Raw genomic sequence first — 26,481 nt, 5'->3', positions numbered from 1 at the left:
TCAATATTTGTATAGTGTGGTAACCTTTTTATAAAAGCAATACATCCTGCGAAACCGTGGTTTACAGTGAATTTATAACAGCTAATGGGCGTTGTTAGGCACGATGCAGAGCGGTGTGGCTTCTTGGGGCTTATTGCTTTAATTTATTCCTGTAATGGCAAAGCTGAATTTTCAGCTTCATTACCCCAGTCTCCAGTGCCACACGATCCTTCAGAAATCATTCTAATATGCTAACTTGGTGCTCAAGAAACATTTTTATTATAACCAGTGTTGAAAATGGTCATACTGCTTAATATTTTTTGTGGAAACATTGATTCATGATACATGATTTGGCAGTGCCATTCAGTGCCTGTCGCAGCCACATCGGTATAGACAGAGGTGATAAACAGACAAAACAGAGATGCGCTCTTAGAGCCTCTGGACACACTGCTGCAACATAGCGACCTGCTGCTGGTGCCTGATGTGTCATAAAGCATCGAGCTTGAGACAGATCATGACCGCAGATGCAGGGGCTAGTAATTGATCATCTTCCTGGTTTGCCACTGTCCAGTGACACTGCAGTGAATGGTGCGAAACAAACCCACACTCACGTACACATGCACAGAGCTGCGGTCTAATTGGACAGGTTCCTCTAACTCAAACAGAATAATCTTGCCAGATTCACCTGCGCAGCTGCATTTTTCAGCTCTAATTGGGCTCACAGTCTTCATCAGGGCATGTGCTCTCTTCTCCATCCAACAGTATTTTTTCTGTTGTTCACTTTGACTTTGCTCTCCTTTGTCCTTTCTCGTTTTCCCATCCCCCCCACCTTCTCTCTCTCTCTCTCTCTGCAGAAAAATATCCTTTTGTCCTGTTCAAACAACTTAGAGTTTTCCTTCCCCATTTTTTTAACATTTTTTTTTACTCAATGGTCAGCCAGACTTTATGCCTCCTAATGTCTCCATTTCTCTCTGTCGGTGTTGCTGTAATCTTCCCAGAATAACTCGGAAAGAACGTCCTTGGAAAGTCAGTGGCCCCAGTGCAGATGTAGGTGCTCAGTTTAAAACAATGTGGAGAGAAAAGTCTGGAACAATGGATAAGAGTGTAATAGCCCACACAGGTGCTTTTAAATGAGAATTCACCTGTTGTGCTTCAAAACAATGAAAACAGGTTGTGTTTTTATCAGGGTTGAGAGCTCATTTAAACAATCACAGAAGCATGTTTGATATGCACAGTTGAAGCTCTGTCTTTACCTTTGTGAAAAACAAAAGTTTCAGCCTTACTGAAAGAAAGATAAACCAGCCTAAGGTGGTTCACTGGTTTCTGCTTGTGAGAATTTATTGAACTAGTCAAACTAAACCAGCCTGGGGTTCTGATTTTAGATTAGTTTTTTAGCATTTTTCAGCTGGTCAGCCTGGGAGATGAGCTTAAGATAGATAAGATCAGCAATCCAACCGAAGTATGGGGTCAGTCTCTCATACTCGCCAAGGCTGAATTTACTTGATAAAGATGCAGTAAAAAGTAGCATTGTAAAATATTATGATTTAAAATAACCGTTTTCCTTTTTAATACATTTTCAAATGTAATTTATTTTTTGTGATGGCAAAGCTGAATTTTCAGCATCATTACTCTAGTCTTCAGTGTTACATGATCCTTCAGAAATCATTCTAATATGCTGATTTAATGCTCAAGAAACATTTTTTATTATCTTTGTTGAAAACAGCTGTGCTTCTTCTGAAGCAGTGTTTTGAAATCACCCATCACTAGATATTATTGAATAAAGTCGTTGTTTTGGGTTTTTTTGACACACAAAAAGTATTCTCGTCGCTTCATAACATTAAGGTTGAACCACATGAACTGAACTGTTTTAAATAGCTTTCCGGGCATTGAAAGTGTTAATTGGCTTGCTGGCAATGCAGCCCTCACTGAGGCATCAGATTTGATGAAAAATATCTTAATTTGTATTCCGAAGATGAATGAAGGTCTTACAGGTGTGGAACGACATGAGGGTGAGTATTTAATGACAGAATTTTCATTTTTGGGTGAACTAACCCTTTAACAAAGTAATTTTGGCAATATTGGAAAAGTAAATAAATATATATCACACTAGTGTGTTTTAAAGTTTAACCAGGAAGTTTGTTTTGAAATCCTTGTGGTGTTCCCGTTAAAAAAAAAATCTTGTTTTCTTTCAATTTTGTATTTATTTTTTTAAACTGTCTGATTGTAGGCCTTGTTGATCTGAGCTTATATTTGTCAAAAATGACAATCCATTGAACATGAATGGGGGAGATCGTAAATAAGAGAAACATTTAGTCTTTAGGAGCATGTTCATCATGTTCATGTTCACACATTTACACGTGTATGGATACATGCACACTTTTGCTACCGTGCACACACACACACACACACACACACACACACACACACACATTCATACATTCATGTACACAAACAAGCTATTTTGTGTATTACAGGCTTTCTTTTTCACAGAGATTAACTTTATCCTCAGTTCATTGAGGCTCAGAATTATGAGGCCTATGATCAATCTGTTTCAAAAATAAATGCAAAACCTGTCCTAATTGAAAGAAATCAAGTTGACAAAAAAGTTAATCTAAGATTTGAAGAGTCTGGTTTCAAAACGCTATAAATCCATTTTGATTAATTTGAGTAAATATGTTTTCTTTACCAAGAAAGTGGCAAGATGAAAGCCTCTATTTTCTGTTTCAAACTTTCAGATAGCATCTTTTGGTTATAAAAACATTAAAATTCAAATCTAGATTTTTTTTCCCCTAAATGCAATAAATCCACGACACTTTTTTTTTTTTTTTTTTCAAAATGCAATTAATCCATCAATATAAAAGTTATTTTTCCATATTGAAAATACACAACAAAGTAAGTTGATTCACATATATGACAGCCTCTGAACTTTGTCAATACTAATCTTATATACAGGCATTTGACTAAAAATACATTCAGTCGTCGCTCCCAAAATGAATTCAACGGGTCATCTTGTTAATGTTAATTAATTATGTCTCTGTTTGTCATTACCGATTAAAGAGCATCTAGCGCCACCGCACGGTTAAAATAAACACATTTGTCGAGTACATTGGTACTAAAAACGGCTTTTAAAAACTCTTCATGATTCAGTTTTGGGGACCGTGACAGAAGTTTGATGCTGTCGTGGAACAAGCAACAGCCGGCATTTTCCTCCTCCCGACTCGAGTGCCTCATCTTCTTAAACTCCTCATAAATTATTACATTTCAATGACTTACGTTTCCTCCCCACCGCAGAAACCACCACAGGTTCATCAATGTCGTCATAATTATTCATTTTACTGTTTTTGTTGATCACAAAGTACAAAGCAGATAAGGAAAACTAGGATGCCGGGTGTATTCAGAGCACCGCCATTACTGTTTACAGTGCCTGGAATGGTGCGCTGTGATTGGTTGAGTGGATATATCGCTTTCTGCAGAGAAGGGAGACTTTTTAGTAACTTTTTGGACGTTTTGGTAAGAAAGGGAGAAAACATGACAGAATAACACGATAGATATTGCATTTCGCGCAAAATTAATAAATGACTTTGCAATACTGACCAGATACAATACTGATCTTGGTGAAAACTTTTTTTTTTTTTTTTTTGGTGTTTATCGTGTTTTGGAACCAAACTCTTCATTTGGAGATAATATAGCAAAACGAGATTTATACGTTTTTTTTTTGTTTGTTTGTTTGTTTGTTTGATTAGGAACACCACAAGTGTGACTTTGTTGCATTTTGTACAAAATAAAAGCATTTTTATATAAACTTCCTGGTCAAAAATGAAAGCACATTAGTATGATAAACAGTGCATTGGGCAATGTTGCCATCGACAGGCAACCTGGTGAGACACAGGGCAACTAATTATGGCAATGGACAGTTGGCAGCAACCAATCAGAGAGGAGCAAATCTATTGCCAACCCAGTAAATACTTTATTATTAAGCACTTGTTAGGCACTTTATTTCAACTTTTCAAATATTTTCTTTATTTTTTTCTTTTATTTTTTAATTTTTATTAATGCCTTTCCGATCTGATTTGTGATGGGAAAGGAAGATGAGCTAGTTTGGCAAACGGCGGATCCGAACCCAGGTCGATTGAGTCAAAAGCTACTTTTAGGTAACAATACACCCTATGGCCAGCACCACTGCAGACGTTACACAGAATGTGTCTTTTTAGTATTTAACTGAAAACATTCGATGGCTATATTACAGCCTACGTACATTAAATTGGACACCTGTTGGTATTTTAAGCATTAAATGGGGCAAATTCCCTGTTTTGGGTTGAAACATGACATCTTACCAGCGTAAAAATATATAAGTTCACGCTCCTTTCCTTCGCTTCCCTGCTGCTGAGAGGCCGCCATCTTGTTTTTTTGTTTGTTTTGTTTTTTTTTTTACTGAAATCTCCAAGCCGGTCACATGATCGGTTGCTAGCATTCTGATTGGAGGATATTAAAAAATTTGCCCACGACCTTTCTAAAGTATCCAGATAGAAATTTGTTGATCATTCTCAATGTATCATCTGGGTATCATCACCTTTAGTGTTTATACTGTCACATGAGTTTACATGTTTACTTCAGTGATAATCAGAAACATTGGATTATAAGGTCATGATTTATTGAGTACAGTGAGAGTTAGAGCAAAGGCCAAAGACAATTAAGTGACTCTTAATGAATCAATGTCTGCAATGTCTGGACAATTGAAGTGGTTCCAGTTTGTTGTTTCATAAGTTTAAAGCCACACAGTGTTCAGTGGTGCAACCTGAGGAGATGTTTTGAATAAAAGGACTGCTTTTTCCCTCAACATCTTTTCCATTCTTTTTTCCTTTTCCCTTTTTCATTGCTCTTTGACCCAGCACATCAAAGAAAATTGTTGGCTCTGTGAAGCAAAACATTAATGTTCATTGCTGTCCTGTCTGTTTGCACTTCAAGACTCAGGTCAGGATACAACAAGCTTTATATTTCTCATCTTGAGACAGATCTTAACAGCATCTTAACTTCTATGTGGACAAATGGAAGATCTCTCAAGTGATCCTTTGTCCTTTTGCTTACTCCATCTGTTCGTCTCGTCCCCTTTTCTATTGTGTTTTTCTCAACAAAAAAAAAATCCTCCATTACAAAGCCGGGCTTTCTACTCGTTGTTGTTCAGTTTTTCAGGAGCAGGTTTGACTGCTGTGCTGGCTGTGCTGCGTTGTGTCAATGTTTTCCGCTCTGAAGGCTTTACCTTGACGTATGACAGCCAAACATTATTGCTTTTGCAGAGTTCACTGACATCTGTATATCTTGAATAATGTCTGTGAAAATGAAATGATGAGATATATCTATGCAGTGGAGAGAATTTAGGCGGGCCGAGGGGAGATCATATTTGTCTGCTATATGCCATGACACGCTTATTTCTGAGATATTAAATTGCAAAGCTGCTCACATTCTTGCTGAGATGAAAGCCGTAGCTTTGATTCTTTCTGTTGTGTGAACAAAAGCAATATATAGTTTTGCAAAACTGCTCACCTGCCAGAGCTATTTTGAAATCAGTGCAAAGTTAAACGCACGTACAGAAAATGCATGCAGTGGAGCAAGAGAAAACAGCAGGAAATCTATTTATGAAATTGACACCAGGGGAGGATTCATTTGTTGGGAATGATTTACGAACTACTAATAGCACTTATTTCATACAATTCACTACAGGAATTATGTGAATCATGTAATAGCACAAACATGGCAACGGGTTTAAGGCTTCTTACAGTTTGCATGGACAATTTTGCTCTCTGCATGAAAATACACCAAGGCAAGTAAAATTTTCCTAAAAAGGAACTCGAGGCTCTTGTACACAAGGAGTCTCATTCATGAAACATGAGCAGAACAAATAGCATGTAAATCATTTGTAAACCCATTCCTATGTAAATTATCACATTGAATTCAATGCTACAGTTTGCAAAAGAATGGTTTTACGAACAAATTTCACAAAATAGCAATGCATTATGGGAATGCGTTACACAGGAAACATTTTGTATCATGTCACATTAAATTCAATGCTACACTTTACCTCAGAATTTTTTTATTTGTGCAATAAGGCTGTATCATGAAAAAGTCACACTGCACGTCTCGCTGCAACCCCTTCAGCCGTGACTTATTCACAATACAGCACCAGCCACGAGTACCTTATTGCATTATAAAACGGTTATCACACAATACAAATATTAAAGCCAAAAATATACGTATCAATGCAACTTTCATGAAGCAAAATCGCTAAAAGCCTTTCTTCTGCTGGAAAAAATAGTCCCTGACCGTGAACAGCAACAGAAGTAACGTTATTACGCCATTAGATGGCGGCAAAGACTGTCTTTATAAGTGAGTCACTCAGTAGCGAAGACTTTTATATTAAAAAGACTGAATTGTTGTGAACACGGAACAAGATGCAACTGACAAATGCTTTGACTAACACTGTCAGTCATGGGAAAACCCCTTAACTGTTAAAAGGACAAGATATTGCAGCGGACATTTAAACATATTTTTTATTATGAACATAGGAATTATGTTCCTATAATGTTATCGTGAATAAAACACAGCTATTCAAGAGTGATTCAGAATGAAGGACAGGAAGTAACCATTTTATAAGAAAAAATTAACACAGAACATTGTTCTGTTAATGTTTCAATCATGAGGCTCAAGGTTCTAAAAAATATAACACAGTCTGAAAATGTACCATTCTAAAGTAAGTTTTTTTTTAATGATTATGAAGGAAGTTTGTTTTGCTGCTCACCAAGGCTGCATTTTCATCCAAAATACAGTAAAAAAAAAAGTTCTATATTGAAATATTATTACAATTTAAAATAACTGTCTAGTTTAATGTTAAACTGTACTTTATATTCTTGTGATTTTTCAGCAGCCATTACTTCAGTGTCACATGATCCTTCAGAACTCTTTGTAATATGCTGATTTGGTACTCAGAAATAGAGGGCTGCATTGGGTTTGGGTTCCCGCGGTACCCAACGCAAATCTCGCTGGAGCGGGCGGTTTTACCTTTACTGAGGGCGGGAGTGGGCGGTCAGAAAACTTTGTGGGAGACCCGCGGGGAATGGTGGGATTAGTAATAGAAATGGAGTCAACAAATGAAGATGATGAGAAGAAAATTAAAGCGGCTCTGTACTTGACAAAAGCAAAGCAAGTCAGACACTTGGAAACAATTCTTAAAATTCGCGCATTTTATTTTGAGCATTTTCACATGATCTAGTGCACCGTCAAGGAGGGCATTTAGTGAGTGTGTGGGCAGATCATGGAAGAAAGACGCACAAGTCTGCGACCACAGTCAGTCAGCAATATACGTTTCCTTCAGTAAATTATATGGAGTATATTTGTTTAAAGTATATCTAGTCCACTTTGTAAGTCCTATGTACATAGGTGTTTATTTAATAAGTTAAAGTTATTTAATTTTAATTTAATTTAATTTAATTTAATTTAATTAATCTTATTTACTTAAACTGTTCTTTAAACTGCTTGTTTAGTTAATCGTTCGGTGAATGTGTATGCAGTAGCCTGCATTTAAAAACTGAGGTGCCGTTAACGTTAGTTGTGGTTTTGTTTTAACTGTTTATGTTTTATAACGCTAATAAAAAAATACCCAATGTTTTTATCACGTGTGGTGCTTTGGTTTTGCGGCTACTTCATCCTATTTAAATGCAATCAGTGGCGTAACTTTGTTTTAAAATGTGGGTGGGACAGGAATGTGTATGTGGGGGTGGGGTATTGTAATTGTATTATTACATTAATATGATATTAAAACTAATATGATAGTTTCTTCCTTACATTTACTATAATACAACATGTCTCAAGAGTATGTATATTAGTTAATAAATACGTAGATCCGCAGTTTAAAATAGATTGTCCTGATGGACTGGAGGTAATATTTTCGTTTAGCATGCAAGAGATTCTGGGTTCGAATCCAACCATGTATGATTTTTTAATTTTTTTTTCCATTAAAACCACAGATGTTCGTCAGTGATTGTATATCAAGATCAGCGACACGTTTATGTGTATTTTGTTTTGTGATTCGATGTAACGAATAGAGAGTCTCTGCATCAGTTAAGCGATAGATTGAAGCGTTCGTCCGTGTGAACACTGTGCAGTGTGCACGAGCACCAAGAGAACACTGTTGCGCCTCTGATAACAGCGACAACGAGCACTCAACATGATTTCAAAAACAACACATCCCAAATTGATAATCAACTAGAGGTGTTTCTTTTGTATCAGATATCCGCGAGATTCCGCGAGATGCCGCGAGATTATTCAAAAAGTGTTGGGGACAATATCGACCCTTTCAAAAAGTGGTGGGGACATGTCCCACCCGTCCCACCCGCAAATTACGCCTATGAATGCAATCATGTTTAAAGTCAGAGCTGTAGATCACTGATAAGCTACGCAATATCGCGTTCATATCGCAGATGTATCGCCTTCGATAATGAACGCTTTTTTGCCTGGCTTATCAGTGAACTACAGCTCTGTCTATTAAATGCCGCTCCATTTGAAAGCAGGTGATGGTGATTTAGCGGTAATCAGGGAACCGGCTTTACTGACGAAATGCGCGTGACAATTACATGCGATATATCGCCCAGCCCTAGTTTAGGCCTATTTTCACAAGCTTTGAGAGAAAGTCCACGGGAGCGGGCAGGTTTGGACAAAAACATTGCGTGTGCGGGCGGGAATGGAACACGTGGGTTGCGGGAGCGGGCGGTCCTGGTCAGATATTCAGCAGGAGCGGGCAGGTACGGGTTGAGGAAATCAGTCCCGCGCAGGGCTCTACTCAGAAACATTTATTATAATCAAACAGTTGTTGTTAGGTTTTCTGTTTTATATCACCTTTACCTGTATTCTGTTCCTGTTTCCTTTGTTCCCCATGTTCCAGCTCTTAATTTGTTGTCATGGTTACTAATTATGTTGCTGTAATGATGGGTCAGTGGAGAGTGGATCCATTTGCAGTCTTTATTAAAACACAGTATAAACAAACAGGGCAAAGACAATACCGTAGTCAGGGATAGGCAAGGGTCAGGACTGGCAGCAAGAATCATAAACAGGTCACAGGCAATGGTCGAGACAGGCGAAAAGCAAACACAGATCAGAGACAGAGTCCAGGCAAAGTTCAAGGTAGGCGGCAGAGGTTCTCGGGAGATAAACAGGCCAGGTAGCAACGGGTAAACAGTCCACAGGAATAACGCTCAAAAATGATCAACTTAGCAAATAGAGACTTCACAATGTAATGCAGTGTGTGAAGTCCTTAAATAGTGTGTGTGTGTGATGTGATGCAGGTGCATGTGTAATCAGTCTCAGGAATGAGGGCCTATGGGAAATGTAGTCCGAATGTAAAACAGTCAATATTCCGGTGATGGCTCCCTCCGATGGTCTGGAGGACGAGTCGAGGGAGCCTCATTCATGACAGTTGCACACCTGGTTCTGGTTAAGTTTGTCATTTAGTCTGGAGTATTTAAGCCCTGAGTTTGATTTAGTTGATTGTCCTGTACTGTTTTTGAGTTTAAGCCAAAGCTGTTATGTTTTACACTCCTGCGATTCCTGTATTTTGGATTATTTTCTTTGTTTTGTTTATTAATAAACACTTTTCCCTGCTCTTTCATCACCTTTGTCTGCCTGGCCCAGCGTGACAGATGGTGCAACTTAAAGTCCCTCTGTGGTCAAAATCAAGCTTTTAATGTTGTTTATATGTCTATGTGGTGATTTTAATATGCTTTAAGACAAACCATGTGCAAATTCATAAGTCAACGCCATTGCATTGAGTATTTTCTCCTTAAAACTGCGTTGAACCAAAGACAGTCCCAAAAATGCAGTTGGAATCGTGTTTCTGACGTCACAAATTACCTTGTAACCAATAATGTCAATGATTGGTTACAAGTGTGATCATCAACGAGTGGATCTCTGAGCTGGTGCGAGTGAGTGGAGGCGGGGCTCATTTGCATATCCATTTCCAAGGGGGAAAAAAAAATGTCATTTTGGTGATCAAAGATGAGTTTTAAGGGATAAAATGGGGGACAGGAGGACTTTAATATTTTTGTTGGAACTTTTTTTTTTTTTTTTTTTACTGGATTCTTTTAATGGAAAATTCAAAATAACAGTATATGAATCTTTTGTTAATTTTTTTTTTTTTCAACTTTTTCATTTTTAATCAGCTTATTGTATCCTTGCTGAATAAAAGTTTTAATTTCTTTCAAAAAGAAAAACATTTCTGACACAAAACTTTTGAACGGTTCCTTAAAAATGCAAATAAAGTTCATTATTTTAATAGAACTCTGTTTAACACCAGTATTCCATGGGCAAAAAAAAATAAAATAAAAAAATGTCACAATGATCCAATGTGTTCTAGCCAGGCAAGACGTGGTAAAATTCCAAGCGACAAGCAATTTGTCTATTTGCACCGAACATGAAAATGAGTGTGATGCAACACAATCACAAAATACAGCCAATTAGAACAGTTCCCGCTGTCCGCAATGCACATCAGCTGCAAAACGCTTGTATTTTCGTGACATCCATGATCCTTCACCAGATTTTATAGTTTTCCTTGTGGAATTTTGTGGGATTTGACACATAATATAAGTTTCTCATCATTCATGTTTGTCATTTAAAGGAGGCGGCATGTCAGTTTAATGAGATTTTAATTTAGAAGTGCTACCCTGACAATGTTGCAGAAATAGAAACAAAATGACTTGCAAAATGTAGTTCAGCTCGTCAAAATTGTGTCTGCTTAGGACACGGTGTAAATTGCGCATGTTATAATGAGCCTCGTTTGCATAAAAGGAGGCGTCTTTTCTAAAAGGATATGACAGTGTGTTAAATACACATGGGACAGCGCTGTACAAGTAAACAAGATTTTGCTCCAAAATATTGTTCGCTAACATTACACACCTGTAATGTTAGCTGCTCTTGTAATTAAAGTGAAAGACTTTGACCCCTGCGGTACATTGCTGTATTTATTTACGAGTCAGATTGTTTAAGCTCGCAGTGCTTACGCAGGGTTTCTTGTGTTTACTATGTTAATGAAGCTTGTTCAGTCAATCACCCTCGGCCTCTCGGAAATTACAGTGCGCTTTTGCATCAGCAGGACAAGTCAAGTAATTTTCACTCACATCACCTCGGAATGACATGTTTACACTCTGAGCATTGAGAAGTATAAAATCCATCCACTCATCCCTAGAGAACTGGAATGTGTGTTAAGGAAAGTGTAATCTGACAGGCATCCTGGGACCTGTGTTGCCAGCATGCATGAGCGTCAAGATTTGTAAATGAGGAATACATATTCCCAGCTCACCATGACCCTTCTCTCCACAGCATGCCGTTGACAGGGTGTCAGATGCTGCCGCCAGGGTGTTAGACGCTAATGCTTGCGTCAGCACTGCTTCTACAGACAGGATCAGGAAGGTTAGAGAGTGTAAATCTGGGCGTAGAGTTAAAGCACATAGACTGTATTTGTCCTCTTCACCTCTGACCTGACAGCTGGGTAAATAAAGACAGACAAGACATTAATGACACTACAGATATTGTGCTTACAGTGCACACAGCAGCTTAGACATGTCACTCTGATGTCCTTCCAGGAAATAACCCTCCTGATCTCTCTCCCACATCTCTCAGTGTTTTCTGATTGAGTGAGTGGGTAGTACAAGTGGACATGCTGGCTCTGCTACAAACTGTTGTGAGCTGCTTTACTGTCTACAGTCTGCATTGGCAGCTACGGTAACTTGCTTCTAATGTGGTAAAAAGGTGTCAGTACATGATACAAATATGGTGTCACGGTCATATTTAGTTTCTAATCTTGGTCTTCATTGTCTTTTTTGCCCAAGTTTTAGTTATTTTATTAGTTGTCATGCTCCTAAATTAGTCCTCACCTGTTCCCTCTTTCGTTAATCATCATCCTGTGTGTATTTAAAGGGTTGGTTCAACCCCCCAAAAAAAAGAAAATTCTGTCATTAATTAATCACCCTCATGTCGTTCTACACTGTGTGCAGAATTATTAGGCAAGTTGATTTTCTGATCATATTTTTTTTCCAAGCACATTTTACCAATTCCAATCCACATCAATCTTAATAACTACCATTAATATTGTTTTTAATCATTTATAAGTGATATATAATTGTTCATGAAGGCTGGAAATGAAGAATGCCCTATATTCAGGTGTGCAGAATTATTAGGCAGGTTTTCTTTTACAGATAAAATGAGCCAAAAAAGAGATTTAACTCAGACTGAAAAGTCAAAAATTATTAAATACTCATGAGAAGGACGCAATACTAATGTAATACTAGAAATTGCAAAGTTAAAGCATGACCATTGGACAGTGAAATGCTCATTGGGTCAGCGGGGTCATAAAAAGAACAGCTGGAGAAGAAAAGACACGTTAACTGCAAAATAATTAAGAATTAAGGTGAAGAATTAAGTGTGAAACCATCAGGAACCCTTTAGTCTCCAGCGCCACCATTTCCCAGTACTGAAACCTACCTGGAGTCTTCAGAAGTGTGAGGTGTCAGGATCTCAGAGACTTAGGTTAGGTGAAGAATCCTAAAAAATGACCCGCTCTTAATAAGAATCACAAGCTGAAGTGTTATAAAGTACATGAAGACTGGGTTTTTATAGGCCTTATAGACAGACAGCTTGAGAGTGACTCCTGAAGGACCAGCACCACATCCTCTTGTACCACTGTTTGAAGAATTTATCTTCCAGAATCTGGCAGTAAGTTTTGGAAGATCATTTAGTCCATCTCTGCAAGATGGACATTTCAGGATAAGAGATGAACTAAAAGTGAACTCCCACACCTTACTGCCAGATTCTGGAAGATAAATTCTTCATTTTGCAGTTAACGTGTCTTTTCTTCTCCAGCTGTTTTTGTATGACCCAGCTGACCCAATGAGCATTTCACTGTCCAATGGTCATGCTTTAACTTTGCAATTTCTAGTATTACATTAGTATTGCGTCCTTCTCATGAGTATTTAATAATTTTTGACTTTCATGTCTGAGTTAAATCTCTTTTTTGGCTCATTTTATCTGTAAAAGAAAACCTGCCTAATTATTCTGCACACCTGAATATAGGGCATTCTTCATTTCCAGCCTTCATGAACAATTATATATCACTTATAAATGATTAAAAACAATATTAATAGTAGTTATTAAGATTGATGTGGATTGGAATTGGTAAAATGTGCTTGGAAAAAAAATATGATCAGAAAATCAACTTGCCTAATAATTCTGCACTCAATGTACACCCGTAAGACCTTCATTCATCTTTGGAACACAAATTAAGATATTTTTGATTAAATCCGATGGTTTAGTAATCAAACTGCCAAAGTCACGTGATTTCAGTAAACCAAGCTTCATTATGCATAAGTGTTTCGAAACGTTTCGAAATATCAGTGGTTCACGTGACTTTGGCAGTTTGATACACACTCCAAACCACTGATTCGAAACAAAAGATTCGTAAAGCTTCATGAAGCAGTGTTTTGAAATCGCCCATCGCTAGATATTGTTGAATAAAGCCGTTATTTAGTTTTTTTGCTGCACAAAAAGTATCCTCGTCGCTTCATAACATTAAGGTTGAACCACTGTAGTCACATGAACTGATTTAAATGTCTTTGGAACCTTTCTGGGCATTTGAAAGTGTTAATTGTCTTGCTGTCAATGGAGGCCTCACCCTAAAAATATAAAAAAATATCTTAATTTGTGTTCTGAAGATGAACGAAGGTCTTGTGGAACGCATGAGGGTGAGTAATTAATGACAGAATTTTCATCTTTGGATGAACTAACCCTTTAAGCCTTCTTCTTCCTTTTTTTTGTCTCGTGTTATGCTGCATTCACACCATGTCGTAATGAACATACAGGTAAATGAAGCTCTGTATTCTTTCAAATCACTTTCTCAGTACTTGGATGTCATACACTGATTGATTGGTCTGCCACTTCAAGTCGAACACACCTTAAATATGCAATGGTCAGGTGGTACAGCGGCCATATGGCCATTCTCATTCATTCTGCGTCATGAATCATCTTTAGATTTGTAATACAAGTAACCCCTGACATATTGAATCAAATGGTTATACCATTGTGCCAGGAGCACCAACTGTCTTTCAGGAACTATTGTATGTATATGAGGCAATTAGACAAGAAATAAAAAATCAGGGTAACACGTGTAGGCTACTTACTATAGCAATGACAGTAAATTATGACTACAAACAACTAAAGCAAACCCAACCCTAGTATCTACATGTTGTTAATTAATATTACTCAGTAATTATTTGTGTAATTATACTTTAACAAGGACACCTTAAAATAAAGGGTTACACCTTGTCTTTGTTACCCTGTAATTATACTGTAATTGAGTACTGAGTTCTATTAAAGGGGTGGTTAAGTGTTTTTTTTCTAGGCTTGATTGTGTTCTTGGGGCACAGTTTAACATGCTTCGTTTTTTGGGAAAATGCAGTATTTTTCATATATTTTACTTTATTCTATACCTCTGTTTCCACTGTCATTTGAGCGGCTCGTTTGACTTCCTGCTTCTATGAAGCCACTCCCTCCGAAATACGCAGTGTGCTCAGATTGGTCAGCAGGTTGATAGCTTGCCCAGTGTATCGTGATTTGCTGAAGCGTCCAGAAACGACACTACCCTTACCATCCGTTGCTTCAGTGAAAATGTAAATAATAGCGTCTATATTGCTGTATCAAATTGAGCCCGAATCAGACCCAGATGAAGAGGGTCAAGCTGAAATCGTGGCATTTAATGGACGTTTATAAATGGTATTTCATTTTGTATTTGTGTCAAAGTGTTTAGATAAGCTGTCACTGTTTGTTAGCTTTCAATATACAGTTTTATCCTGATTAAAGCTTTACTGTAGCCAAATACATGACTGAGAAGTCGCATTTTTGTAAAGGTAGCTTTTAATTTATAGAATAAACCACTGTTTGTCTTTGAACACATAAGTTTGTTGGTGTTTTGTAGAATTTAGCTAACTGGCTAGTGAAGCAAAATCAAGTTGCTCTTTGTATATGTCCTTGTATATGCAATCAAAAATAGCAACAGGACTATACGTTTAAAAGACATGTACAAACTATAAAGTACTTACAGTTTGAAGCCAATAAACAGCAGCTTCTGCTTTTAAAGTGGGAACTGCTTCAACTTTCAGTAATAGCATCTGTGCATTCAGTAGTAGCCATCCAGCATTGAACTCGCATAGATTCTGGAAGCTGCCTTCAGCGCCGCATCCAGTGTAGAAAATATCACAGATTATAATGGGTTCTATTATCTTTTGACGCGTCGCGCCGCTTACGTCCGGTGTACACAACTCTTCCGCTTCCACATGCTGCACCACATGGCCTCGCCCACTTTGTTGTGTGTTCCCGGGGGATGTGTTTGCAGGGTTTATGATGTCACCAAAACCGGTCGTGTTTGTAGGCATTTAACTTTAAAAGACAATATCTCAGTTTGCATTGAACTTTCAGCGCTGTAACTTTGCAGATACTGTTTATGCACAAGCAGCAACATTACACACTAACTAAAGTTAAAAAAGTGAAATCGCATTTAACCACCCCTTTAAGTAACTTCATGTACTTACTATAGGGTTAGGATTAGGGTTTGGTTTGGTTTGGTAGGGTTTAGAGTTAGTTGCATGTAATTATACATAATTTATAGTTATTATGGTTGCACTGTATTTTATAGTACTACACTTATGTGTACTTACAGTGTACTTGCCTAAGAAAGTACTGTGTAATATAAGGTAACTACATGGGCTAAGGTAAGGCTTAGGGGTGGGTTCAGGGTTATTACCTAGTTATTACCTAGTTATTGCAATTACTATAATAAGCACATGGGTAACAGGACTGTAAAACAAAGTGCTACCGTTATAGTAATTACATGTAACATATGTAACAATGACACTGTAAAATAAAATATTACCAAATAAAGTTTAACCAAAAACAGATGTATTTTTGGATTGCTTGTTGAGTTGAGTTACCCCAAAAATGATTCCATTGGCTGAAATGTGTACTGATTAAAAATCCTACAAAATCAATTGGTGATGTGTGTTGCTTGAACTCTTATTACATTTGTTAATGTCTTTGAAATTGTTACATATAATATATAACCAAAGCTATAGATCTTTATGTTCTCTGTGTTTTCGAAGTTACAGTAGTTTCAAGTTTTGATTGCCAAGGAATGCATGAACTAATCAAATGTATACTTTAAATGCAATGTAATTTGCTTTGGAAAGAAGCGTCACTTAAATGTATAAAAGTATCATTTTTTACAAGCTAACCGTTCTGCATACTAGCTTAGCATACTGCTAACAGGTAACCTGCTAACTTATGTCTGCTGCAAACATTCAATTACTTTTTATCTGCGTTTTATCTGCATTATATATGTACTGCAAATAAAAACAGCTACTCCCTGGGGTCCTAGAGGTAGCAATCAGACCAAATTGTTCATGACAGTGACAACTCTACAAGTTGTAGAGTTGATTAACAATGCGCACAGAAATACTGGGCAAGATAGTTCATATGAATTATATGGAACCATTTTCTTTATATTCTAATACTCAGTAAATACATTTTAAAAATGTCCTTGATTGCTTTCACCATCTTGAATGAAATTTTTCACTGAGCTAACAGCAATGAGTTTATGGAACTGGCTTGACCACAAAGGATGAATTTTGTTATCAGCTTTCATGTTCACAATTATTATATTGTTATTGTTACATTGTTATTGTTATATTGTTATTTATAACAAAGGATATTATATAGCAGAGGAATCAAGAGACAAAGACAAACAGGTGAGCGATAACAAGCGCCCATGCTGATTGCAGAGTGTGATCCAAAAATTATGGTAGTACCATAGTATTCAGGGTACCTTTTTAGTGCCTACATTTTGTTTAAAAATGTAGCTAGCCTGCTATGGTCAGAAACCGAACTGTTCTCTTGCCACCTTTTCCATTCTCAATGATCTAGTCCTTTAAACTGAACACTGAAATTTAGCTTTCACTGATTTTTTTTAACTGGCTTTTGCACACTTTTGGATCACAACCCACCAGTTGAGTAGCACTGATCTATATCACTCTCTCGCCATGTGTTTGGTCTCCACAGTGCAGGTCTCTGTTGGGGATTGTTCTTGTTGTATTTGATCCATTAGCAGGTGTTTCAGTGTTGTGGCACTCTCGGCGGGCCCTGAGGCTCACTGTCTCAACTGGGGTCTTCACACCTCAGATGACTCAAGGATCCATGGGAGACTCAGCAGATTAAAAACTCAGTTTGTAGGTCTGATTAATTCACTGTGTCTCTTCAAGTGATGCGATCATTGTAGATGCCACTCTATTTGGCCCATCCAGTTTACATAGTTGAATAATAATCAAGTGCTTTTCAGTCCCTGAAATAAAACAACTCCCACGTCTAGGGCTGAATCACGCCCGCGGGTGTTACTCATGGTCCTGGAGAGGATGGTTAGAGCGTTTATGATGAACAGATAAAAGCTGAAGTGCTGAAGCGGGGGAGGTTAATGCTAATTCAATCGGCTACATGGGTCTTTGTGATTAGCCGCTAGTAAGGGTCTTCTGAGTAGGCTTTGTTCTGAATGTGTGTGATGTGCCTGTCGTCACTTAACCTTGCCCTCAAGAGCCCAGCAGGCCAGGGCTAGAGTGGAGACTGAAAGCCCTCATTGTCAAATCTCTAGGGGGCAATGGAGAGGAACCAACGTTGGACTTGATAACATTAGGAATGATGCATTCTGACTTAGAGCAAAAGCGTGTTGGTGAGTTTAACCTGAGGGTAATAGTGCAGTTTCATCTTTTTTTAAATGGATTGAGTGGCTGAGTTGGAGCCATGCATAGTGAGAACAAGAAACGTATTTAAGCTTTGAACAAAGATTTGAAGTAGGCCTAAATGTCACGTCACCTCTTGTCTTTTGGAACATACACACAACACTGAGGCCAAATATAATCTGATTGTGTAAATGCTGAACAAAACCAAGCTACAATCACATTATTCAGATCTATTAGTCCAACCTCACAAAAAATGACTAAATAGTTTACTTTTTTAAAAAAGAGAAAATGATTATGATTCTTTAATTAAGCTTTTAAAGTACATGTAAACATACTGTTGGGGAAGTTACTTTGAAATCCTTTTTGAATCTGGCATGAAATGGAAATTCACCCTATCAATTTTTCAAATACATCCATGCTTATGTTTCATTTTTTATTTTCTATTTTTGACCTTGTAATTCTCAATCAATGTTTTATAACTTGATCTTCTGGTAAAAAAAAAATTACAGACTTCTCTCTGCTGATGTATTCCAGGCTTCTCCAAAGCTTGCACCTTTTTTAAATTCATTCATCCATCCCACCCCGCATTTATTTGATTTTATTTTTTTGATAGTCCGCATCACTCATACAGTCATTCTTAAAAGTTTACATACCCCATGAAGAATCTTAAGTAATGGTGTTACCTGGATGATCCACAGCTGTTTGTTTGTTTTGTGCTGGTTTTTCATGAGTTCCTTGTTTGTCCTGAGCTGTTAAACTTCCTATCGTTCTTCAGAAATATCCTCCAGGTCTCGCAAATTCTTTGGTTTCCAGCATCTTCAACACACAGTATTAAAGGACTAGTTCACTTTAAAATGAGAATTACCCCAAGATTTACTCCCCCTCAAGCCATCCTAGGTGTATATGACTTTCTTCTTTCAGATGAACACAATCTGAGTTATATTAGCATCCAAGCTTTATAATGGCAGTGAACAGGGGCAACGAGAATCAAGCTCAAGAAAGTGCATCCATCCATCATAAACATATTCCACATGGCTCCGGGGAGTTAATAAAGGCCTTCTGAAGCGAAGCGATGCGTTTGTGTAAGAAAAATATCCATATTTAACAAGTTATAAAGTAAAATATCTAGCTTCCACTAGACCGCCTTCCGCATTCAACTTACAAAGAAAGTGTAATGCCTGTCGCAGTTCAAAACATTTATGCTACGTCCTACGCCTTGTTCCCTGTGTTCAACTTACGAAAAAGTTGCTCGTTGAATACGGAAGGCGGTCTGGCGACAACCAGATATTTTACTTTATAGCTTGTTATAACACAGTAGTGAGTACACCCCTCACATGTTTGTAATTATTTTATTATATCTATTCATGTGACAACACTGAAGAAATGACACTTTGCTACAATGTAAAGTAGTGAGTGTACAGCTTGTATAACAGTGTAAATTTGCTGTCCCCTCAAAATAACTCACCACACAGCCATTACACACCATATGTCTAAAAAGCTGGCCACAAAAGGGAGTACACCCCTATGTGAAAATGTCCAAATTGGGCCCAAAGTGTCAATATTTTGTGTGGCCACCATTATTTTCCAGCACTGCCTTAACCCTCTTGGGCATGGAGTTCACCACAGCTTCACAGGTTGATACTAGAGTCCTCTTTCACTCCTCCTTGAAGACATCACGGAGCTGGTGGATGTTAGAGACCTTGCACTCCTCCACCTTCCGTTTGAGGATTCCCCACAGATGGTCAATAGGGTTAAGGTACCCTCAGCTTCTTTAGCAAGGCAGTGGTCATCTTGGAGGTGTGTTTGGATTCGTTATCATGTTGGACTGTGGCCCAGTCTCCGGAAGGAGGGGATCATGCTTCAGTATGTCACAGTACATGTTGGCATTCATGGTTCCCTCAATGAACTGTAGCTCCCCAGTGCTGGCAACACTCATGCAGCCCCAGACAATGACACTCCCACCACCATGCTTGACTGTAGGCAAGACACACTTGTCTTTATACTCCTCACCTGGTTGCCGTCACACAAAGCCTCAACTCTTCTGGTTGTTCTTGTGGACGGCTTTCCACAAGATTTAGGAGTGTATTTATGGGAATTTTTGGCCATTCTTCTAGAAGCGCATTTGTGAGATCAGGCAGTGATGTTGGCGAGAAGGCCTGGCTCACAGTCTCCACTCTAATTTATCCCAAAGGTGTTCTATCGGGTTGAGGTCAGGACTCTGTACAGGCCAGTCAAGTTCCTCCACACCAAACTCACTCAACCATGTCTTTATGGATCTTGCTTTGTGCACTGGTGCATAGTCATGTTGGAACCTAAAGGGGCCATCCCCAAACTGTTCCCAAAAAGTTGGGAACATGAAATTGTCCAAAATGTCTTGGTATGCTGAAGAGTAAGAGTTCCTTTCACTGGAACTAAGGGGCCAAGCCCAACCCCTGAAAAACAACCCCACACCATAATCCCCTATCCACCAGACTTTACACGTGGCACATTGCAGTCAGGCAAGTACCATTCTCCTGCTCTAGAGTCCAGTGGCAGCGTACTTTACACCAATGCATCAGATGTTTTGCATTGCACTTGGTGAGGTAAGGCTTGGATGCAGCTGCTTGGCCATGGAAACCCATTCCATGAAGCTCTCTACGCACTGTTCTTGAGCTAATCTGAAATCCACATGAAGTTTGGAGGTCTGTAGCTATTGACTTTACAGAAAGTTGGCAACTTATGCGCACTGTGCGCCTCAACATGCATTGACCCCGCTCTGGGATTTTATGTGGCCTACCTCTTCGTGGCTGAGTTGCTGTTGTTCCCAATTGCTTCCACTTTGTTATGATACCACTAACAGTTGACAGTGGAATATTTAGTAGTGAGGAAATTTCACGAATGGACTTATTGCACAGGTGGCAACCTATCATGGTACCATGCTTGAATTCACTGAGCTCCTGAGAACAACCCATTCTTTCACAAATGTTTGTAGAAGCAGTCTGCATGCCTAGGTGCTTGATTTTATATACCTGTGGCTATGGAAGTGATTGGAACACCTGAATGATTCGGAGTGGGTGTCCCAATACTTTTGGCAATATAGTGCATATATACAGTCAATTTTTTTTATATATATTTTTATTAGTTCATTTATGTAAGTGAGGATAGCTAAATAAAGTAAACTGACATATTATACCAAAAAAAATCTCCATACAGTGGACTACCAGTAAAATTTGGAACCAGAAATTATTCAGAAACTTTGACCTGACCATGTTTTGCTTAAGTGTTATCTGACATAAATAAGATTATTTTTTTCTGACACTCTGAGATCTTGTCACATTTTAATACCATTTTTTTAAACTACAGTGAATAAACTGTATTAATGAATGAAATGTTCAAGGTGTCTGAATACATTTTGGGTTGAGTGTATATAAATATTTACCTTTGTCCATCCAAAAAAGTATATTTGAAGAGTTTCGTTGCAAAACGAGATAAATCCGTTTTTAACATTTTTGTCAAAACATGTTTATTATTATGTTATCATGTTATTATTTTGTTTTATGGTGCTACTTAGCTGTATTTTTTAAGTTATGAAGGTTTAAATCAAAACAAACCAACTGCAGTTGAATTGATATTAATTGGAATGCACAACGAAAAAACAAGATTTTTGAAAAATTCAAAAAATGGATTTATCTCGTTTTGCAACGAAACTCTTCATTTTGTCAAATGTCCATAGTGAATTTATTATGGCAACTGGTGCTATAGAGTTCCAAAAGTGGCGCCACGAAGTGATCCGTATGAATTCTGATCTATATTCCAATTGTTCTGAAGACATATAATCGGTCCCAGATCTCATTTAATTGGGATATGGCCTTCCAAGATGCATCCACGAGGTTTAATGATGAGACATGACCATTGCCATCAAATCATCTTATTTGGCTTAATCAAGGGTGCAATTGAGATTTGATAGCTACGGTGGAAGGTGATGATTACAGCAAATAACTACACTGCTGTTTGTCAAAGGCACTATACTTGAGATAAAAATTATTTATCATGTGTAATTTATGCTAGATTGCTTTCATACCAATTGTGAATCGGACTCAAGTGCACATTCTTTGCTCCCCAGACCACCGTTTTCAAGCTGACATGCAGTTTATTGGAGCTTTGACGTCAGACAGATAAGTCTGCCATTAAATCTCTGATGTGAAAACATTATTAAATATTGCATGCTTGTACGTGTGTGTGTGTGTGTGTGTGTGTGTGTGTGTGTGTGTGTACACTCTCTGCTCTATAACCTCTTTAGCTTCTATCTCTTGTGCTCTTACATTTGCTCTTTAAATGAGATATTGAGTGCCACTGGAGGCCTATGCTAATCTCAGCACCTAGGCTCACATTTCTGCTGTGATTGTAATCTCTAATCACATTATCCAACACGCTAAACTCATTAAAGTGATAACCCACATTAGGGTGATGACCCCAGTAAGAAACTATTATGTTTATAGGAAGGAGAGCACTTACAAGCGGAGACCTTGTATCCGTTGTCTTGTTCCATCCTTGCTACTTGTCTGCCAGACTAGACGGCTGCTCCGTCTGCTCTTCCATTAGAGTGTAATGGGATCTCCTGCTCAGATGGGCAGGATTCTTATTGTTTATGAGTGGTTAAGGGGGTTCTGGGAGCCGTATAAAGCATTCTCTCTGTACGCAGTCCATATATTCTGTGCAAGTCCTCTAGCCTTCAAAATGATTTTTGACCATGTGTCTTCTACAAGGCTAGTATCGCGCCCACGCAAACGGTCCAGGGTAGAGACGGCCAAAAAGTTCTGGAAGGTAACTGCTGCTTTATTCCTGTCTTTAGATTCAGCATGTCAGTCGAAGAGATTCGATTCAGGGACTAAACGGGTTACATGCTGAATTACTGCTTGTCTGTTCACGCGCTGTTCTTGGGTTGTTTAACAGCTTGTTGGTTAAATGTGGTTAATCAGGCTAATTGTTTACAGCAGTGAATGCAGGAGGTTAATCACAGCAGATGTTATGTCGTAGTGATGCAAATGTAAAGCCTGTAGCTATTACCAACCACAACCTCTGCTTCATTCATTTGTAAATGCCTGTTTATATTTATAGCAATGATTGTACCCTTGTGCAATCATTGTGCTACTGAAGATATTTCAGCTCCAAAAAGCTTGAATAGAGACCTTTTTGTGCAATTCAAACTTATAAAATAACTTGATCTATATATATATATATATATATATATATATATATATTTATATATATATATATATATATATATATATATGAGATGCAAAATAAGCTCCTTAAGTAAACTTAAAAGAAAGGAAAGAAAAGAACAGTTTTTGAAATTGGACTTTGTGAGTGCACTATTTTGCCTACTTCTGTTCACTCTCCATTCACATTGTTTTTTTGTTTTGTTTTTTGGAAACACAATTTAGACTGACCAGCGTTTATTGTCAAAATATCAAGCTTGCAGGCCACCCACCACTTTGACTGGTAGATAAGCAAAATTGCTCGCACGCTAGAGATCGCTCTGTGTTTGATGGATAGGAATGTGTAAGATCTGTTTTAAGGGTGTGGAAAGAGCCATGTCAGTTTGAAATCAAATCTGACTGAAGATAGAAATGGATTTCAGACAGAACAACTAGATCTGCCTTTGTGAAAATTTTAATTGGTCCACCAGTGCCTGGGTCTTTGAAATTTTGTTCAACATTTTGTGATGAACTATTCCTTTTGAAATCAAGGTCAATAATGTGACTTTTTTTGTCAGAACCTTTTAATTTTTTTCAAAAATACAATAAAAATGCAATTCTCAATGTACATACAGCCACTAGTATACATTGATGGAATTTTCCATCATTTTTGACACAAAGCTTCCCCACCATTGACGTAATTTTCCAGCAATATACAGAATCTCCTGATCAAAACGCAGGCAAAGAAGAAGCAGAAACAAGCGATGAAAACTGCACAATGTTACCGAATGAAATGTCCAACCAATAAAGAGGTGAAGGACTGCAAGCTTTGGGGCTGTTGATGGACTCGATCTACTCCATCTATGCATCGTTCTGAATCCGATCCAAAAAATAGTTTTTAACAAAAAAGCAAATTTCTTCTTGTTTTTTTTTTACAGCTAAAAAAAAGCTGAGGCTTTGTTCTTTATCTTAATATATTGTATGTTCAGATATTCATACAACAAAATTCTGGGGGCCATGAAAAATTTGTGAAAATGATAAATTCTGGCGCTGACTGGCAACTTGGTTAAAATTTATGCCTGATATGGGTTTCAGAATTAGGTGTGGCAAAATGGCTCGACAGTGACACCTACAAAATTTCAATTACGCGCCCTTCGTGCTACGTTTCACGTACAGTTATGAAATTCGGTAGACACATGTAAAAGCCCAATACACAAAATAAAATATACAATATATAAAATCTGAAAACCCAATAGGAAGTGAGATATTTTGAATTTTCTCTGCAAATTTTTTTACAGTTGTTGCCATTTCCAGACATTGTACTTTAACAAATTCCTCATATTTGGTCAGCCTAATCTTAAGGCCTTTGCAATGACACTGTCAGTCTGTTTCGACCATGAAAGAGGAAGCTGTACTCAGGCATACAGTGTCCGATCTGCCCCAAACTTCACATGTGTGATAAGAGTCCTGGCCTAAAGACATCCATATGCCAATATTCAGTTATTCATAGTGCCACCTGCTGACAACAGGAAATGGAATGTTTTGCACTGTAATCCACTCCCAGAAACACATTTACATATGCCAAGAATTACCAAACATGTTAGAAACACATTAAATCATGCAACACTTGGCTAAGTGCTAACTACGCGATTAACGTCACGAAAAAGGAAGTTGTTGTAACTCAGGCAAATAATGTCCGATTTGCTCCAAACTTTGGTAATAGTCCTGGCCTGAAGACATCTACATGGGAATATTCAGTAACAGTCAAGGTGCCACCTGTTGGCAGCAGGATGTGTGGCACGTTGAAATGACTTTGTCATTATTCTCCTGTATTTACTCGCTTACATGCATGTCACCCACTCTTCACTGTTTTCCTAAGGCCATCGGGTGGTGGTGCAGCTTTAATAATTTATTTGTCATTGATCCATCAATGTATTCATAGCATTTTCTGATGTAGTGTAAACACTCCAAGCATTTTTTAACTAACAGTGGTGCTTGTATTTTGCCACAGAATTCAAGCTTAAGAAAAAGCCAGATCTCTCAGACTCTTACTCTGAATTAACCATGACCCCATCTTAGTCTCTTATCTCTTGGATGGAAACGATACAAGATTGCCCTGTTCTCCTCCCTTATAATCTCTCCTGGCCTCTTGACTCGGCTCCAGTAATGTCTCTTTTTGTCCCGCTGTCCCTCCCTCAATGTATTGCTAGCCTAACCTCACAAGTGTAGCGATCAGACCCCATAATCATATAACTCAGTTGTTAAGGTCATAAATGTCCCATCCCTTAATGGTCTTTTTCTTTTTCATGCACATCTATCCATGATAGGAACTGTCCCTTCAGCAGCATGACCTTGATTTTTTACCTCTATAGTCATTTTGACCTCATAATGTGAGAGGAAATTAGATTTCAAGTCATTTGAAGTCCTTTGAAAAAGTTCCAAAGGCTCCAGGTTGAAATAACCTTCAAAAAATGTGATTCACTGGGTTATTCGTGCGTCTGGCCCGCCGGGATCTGGATCCTGATTTTTGATATTGCCAATGAAACCAATGAATTAGGCTAGAATTCCCACAGGGCTCATTACAAAACCCAACTGTGGATACTCAATTAGCCACATTAGAAACTTCAGCTGGAATACAGAGCCTGCATAGATTTATACATACAGGATCTATTCTAGAAGCTTTGTGTAAGAGTAAAGGCACATGACTCAAGAATTCAACGCACCTTAAACATTCCATGCATTGCTTTGACCTCCACATGAAGCATTGCAAACCAGTTCCACAAAAGAACAATTATTTGAGGTTGCTAGGAAGCCAGCAAAAGTTTGGGAGTCAGTCTTTTTTTTTTTTTCTTTTCTTTTTTTTTTATAAATTAGTACTTTAATTCAGCAAGGACACATTGCATTAATCGAAAGTGACAGAAAAGGTATTTATAATATTGCAAAAGATTACTATTTCAAATAAATGATTTTTTTTTTCAACACCAAACAACAATAGCTAACTTTCTATTCATTTTAATTCGATGGTCCACTTTAGACATTCTGCTAACTGTAAGTAACTTTGCAACTACATGTCTAACTCTCATCAAAGTATCAGTAGACTGTCTGCTTAATGTTTGCTAACACTTTATTTTGATGGTCCTTTTCAACTTATACTAACCCGAACCCTAACACCTAACCCTAACCTAACCAGCCTACTAACAGTCTACTTATACTTTAATGAGAGTTAGCTGACATGTAGTTGCAAAGTTACTTATAGTTAGTAGAGTGTCTAAAGTGGACCATCAAAATAAAGTGTAACTTCATGGGACACTGAAAACTGGAGTACCAGCCTCTGAAATTTCAAAGTTATTTTAAATTGTAATATAATAATATTTCATAATTTTCTTATAGATATCTAAATGGGGATATTCAATAGACTTCTATTGTTTTTATATACAGTTAGTTGTAACTATAAACAGCTTACCCTAAACCAGAAATGTGTTTTTTAAAATAACTTAAACATTATTTTT

General features: G+C 37.8%; 1 protein-coding gene across 1 annotated transcript in view; it reads left to right on the top strand.

Moving 5' to 3' along the window:
• Nucleotides 1-22,508: 22,508 nt before the first annotated feature.
• dpp6a (dipeptidyl-peptidase 6a) overlaps nucleotides 22,509-26,481 on the top strand; it is a 293,120-nt gene continuing 289,147 nt past the window's right edge. Inside the window, exon 1 of the mRNA XM_067377789.1 lies at nucleotides 22,509-22,595. Coding sequence (XP_067233890.1) covers nucleotides 22,509-22,595 — 87 coding nt within the window. The remainder of the gene's footprint in view (nucleotides 22,596-26,481) is intronic.

The sequence above is a fragment of the Chanodichthys erythropterus genome, chromosome 23 (assembly GCF_024489055.1).
Source record: "Chanodichthys erythropterus isolate Z2021 chromosome 23, ASM2448905v1, whole genome shotgun sequence".
Lineage (NCBI taxonomy): Eukaryota > Metazoa > Chordata > Actinopteri > Cypriniformes > Xenocyprididae > Chanodichthys > Chanodichthys erythropterus.
Note: the sequence above shows the minus strand (reverse complement) of the source record. Positions and strands in the feature narration are given on the sequence as shown.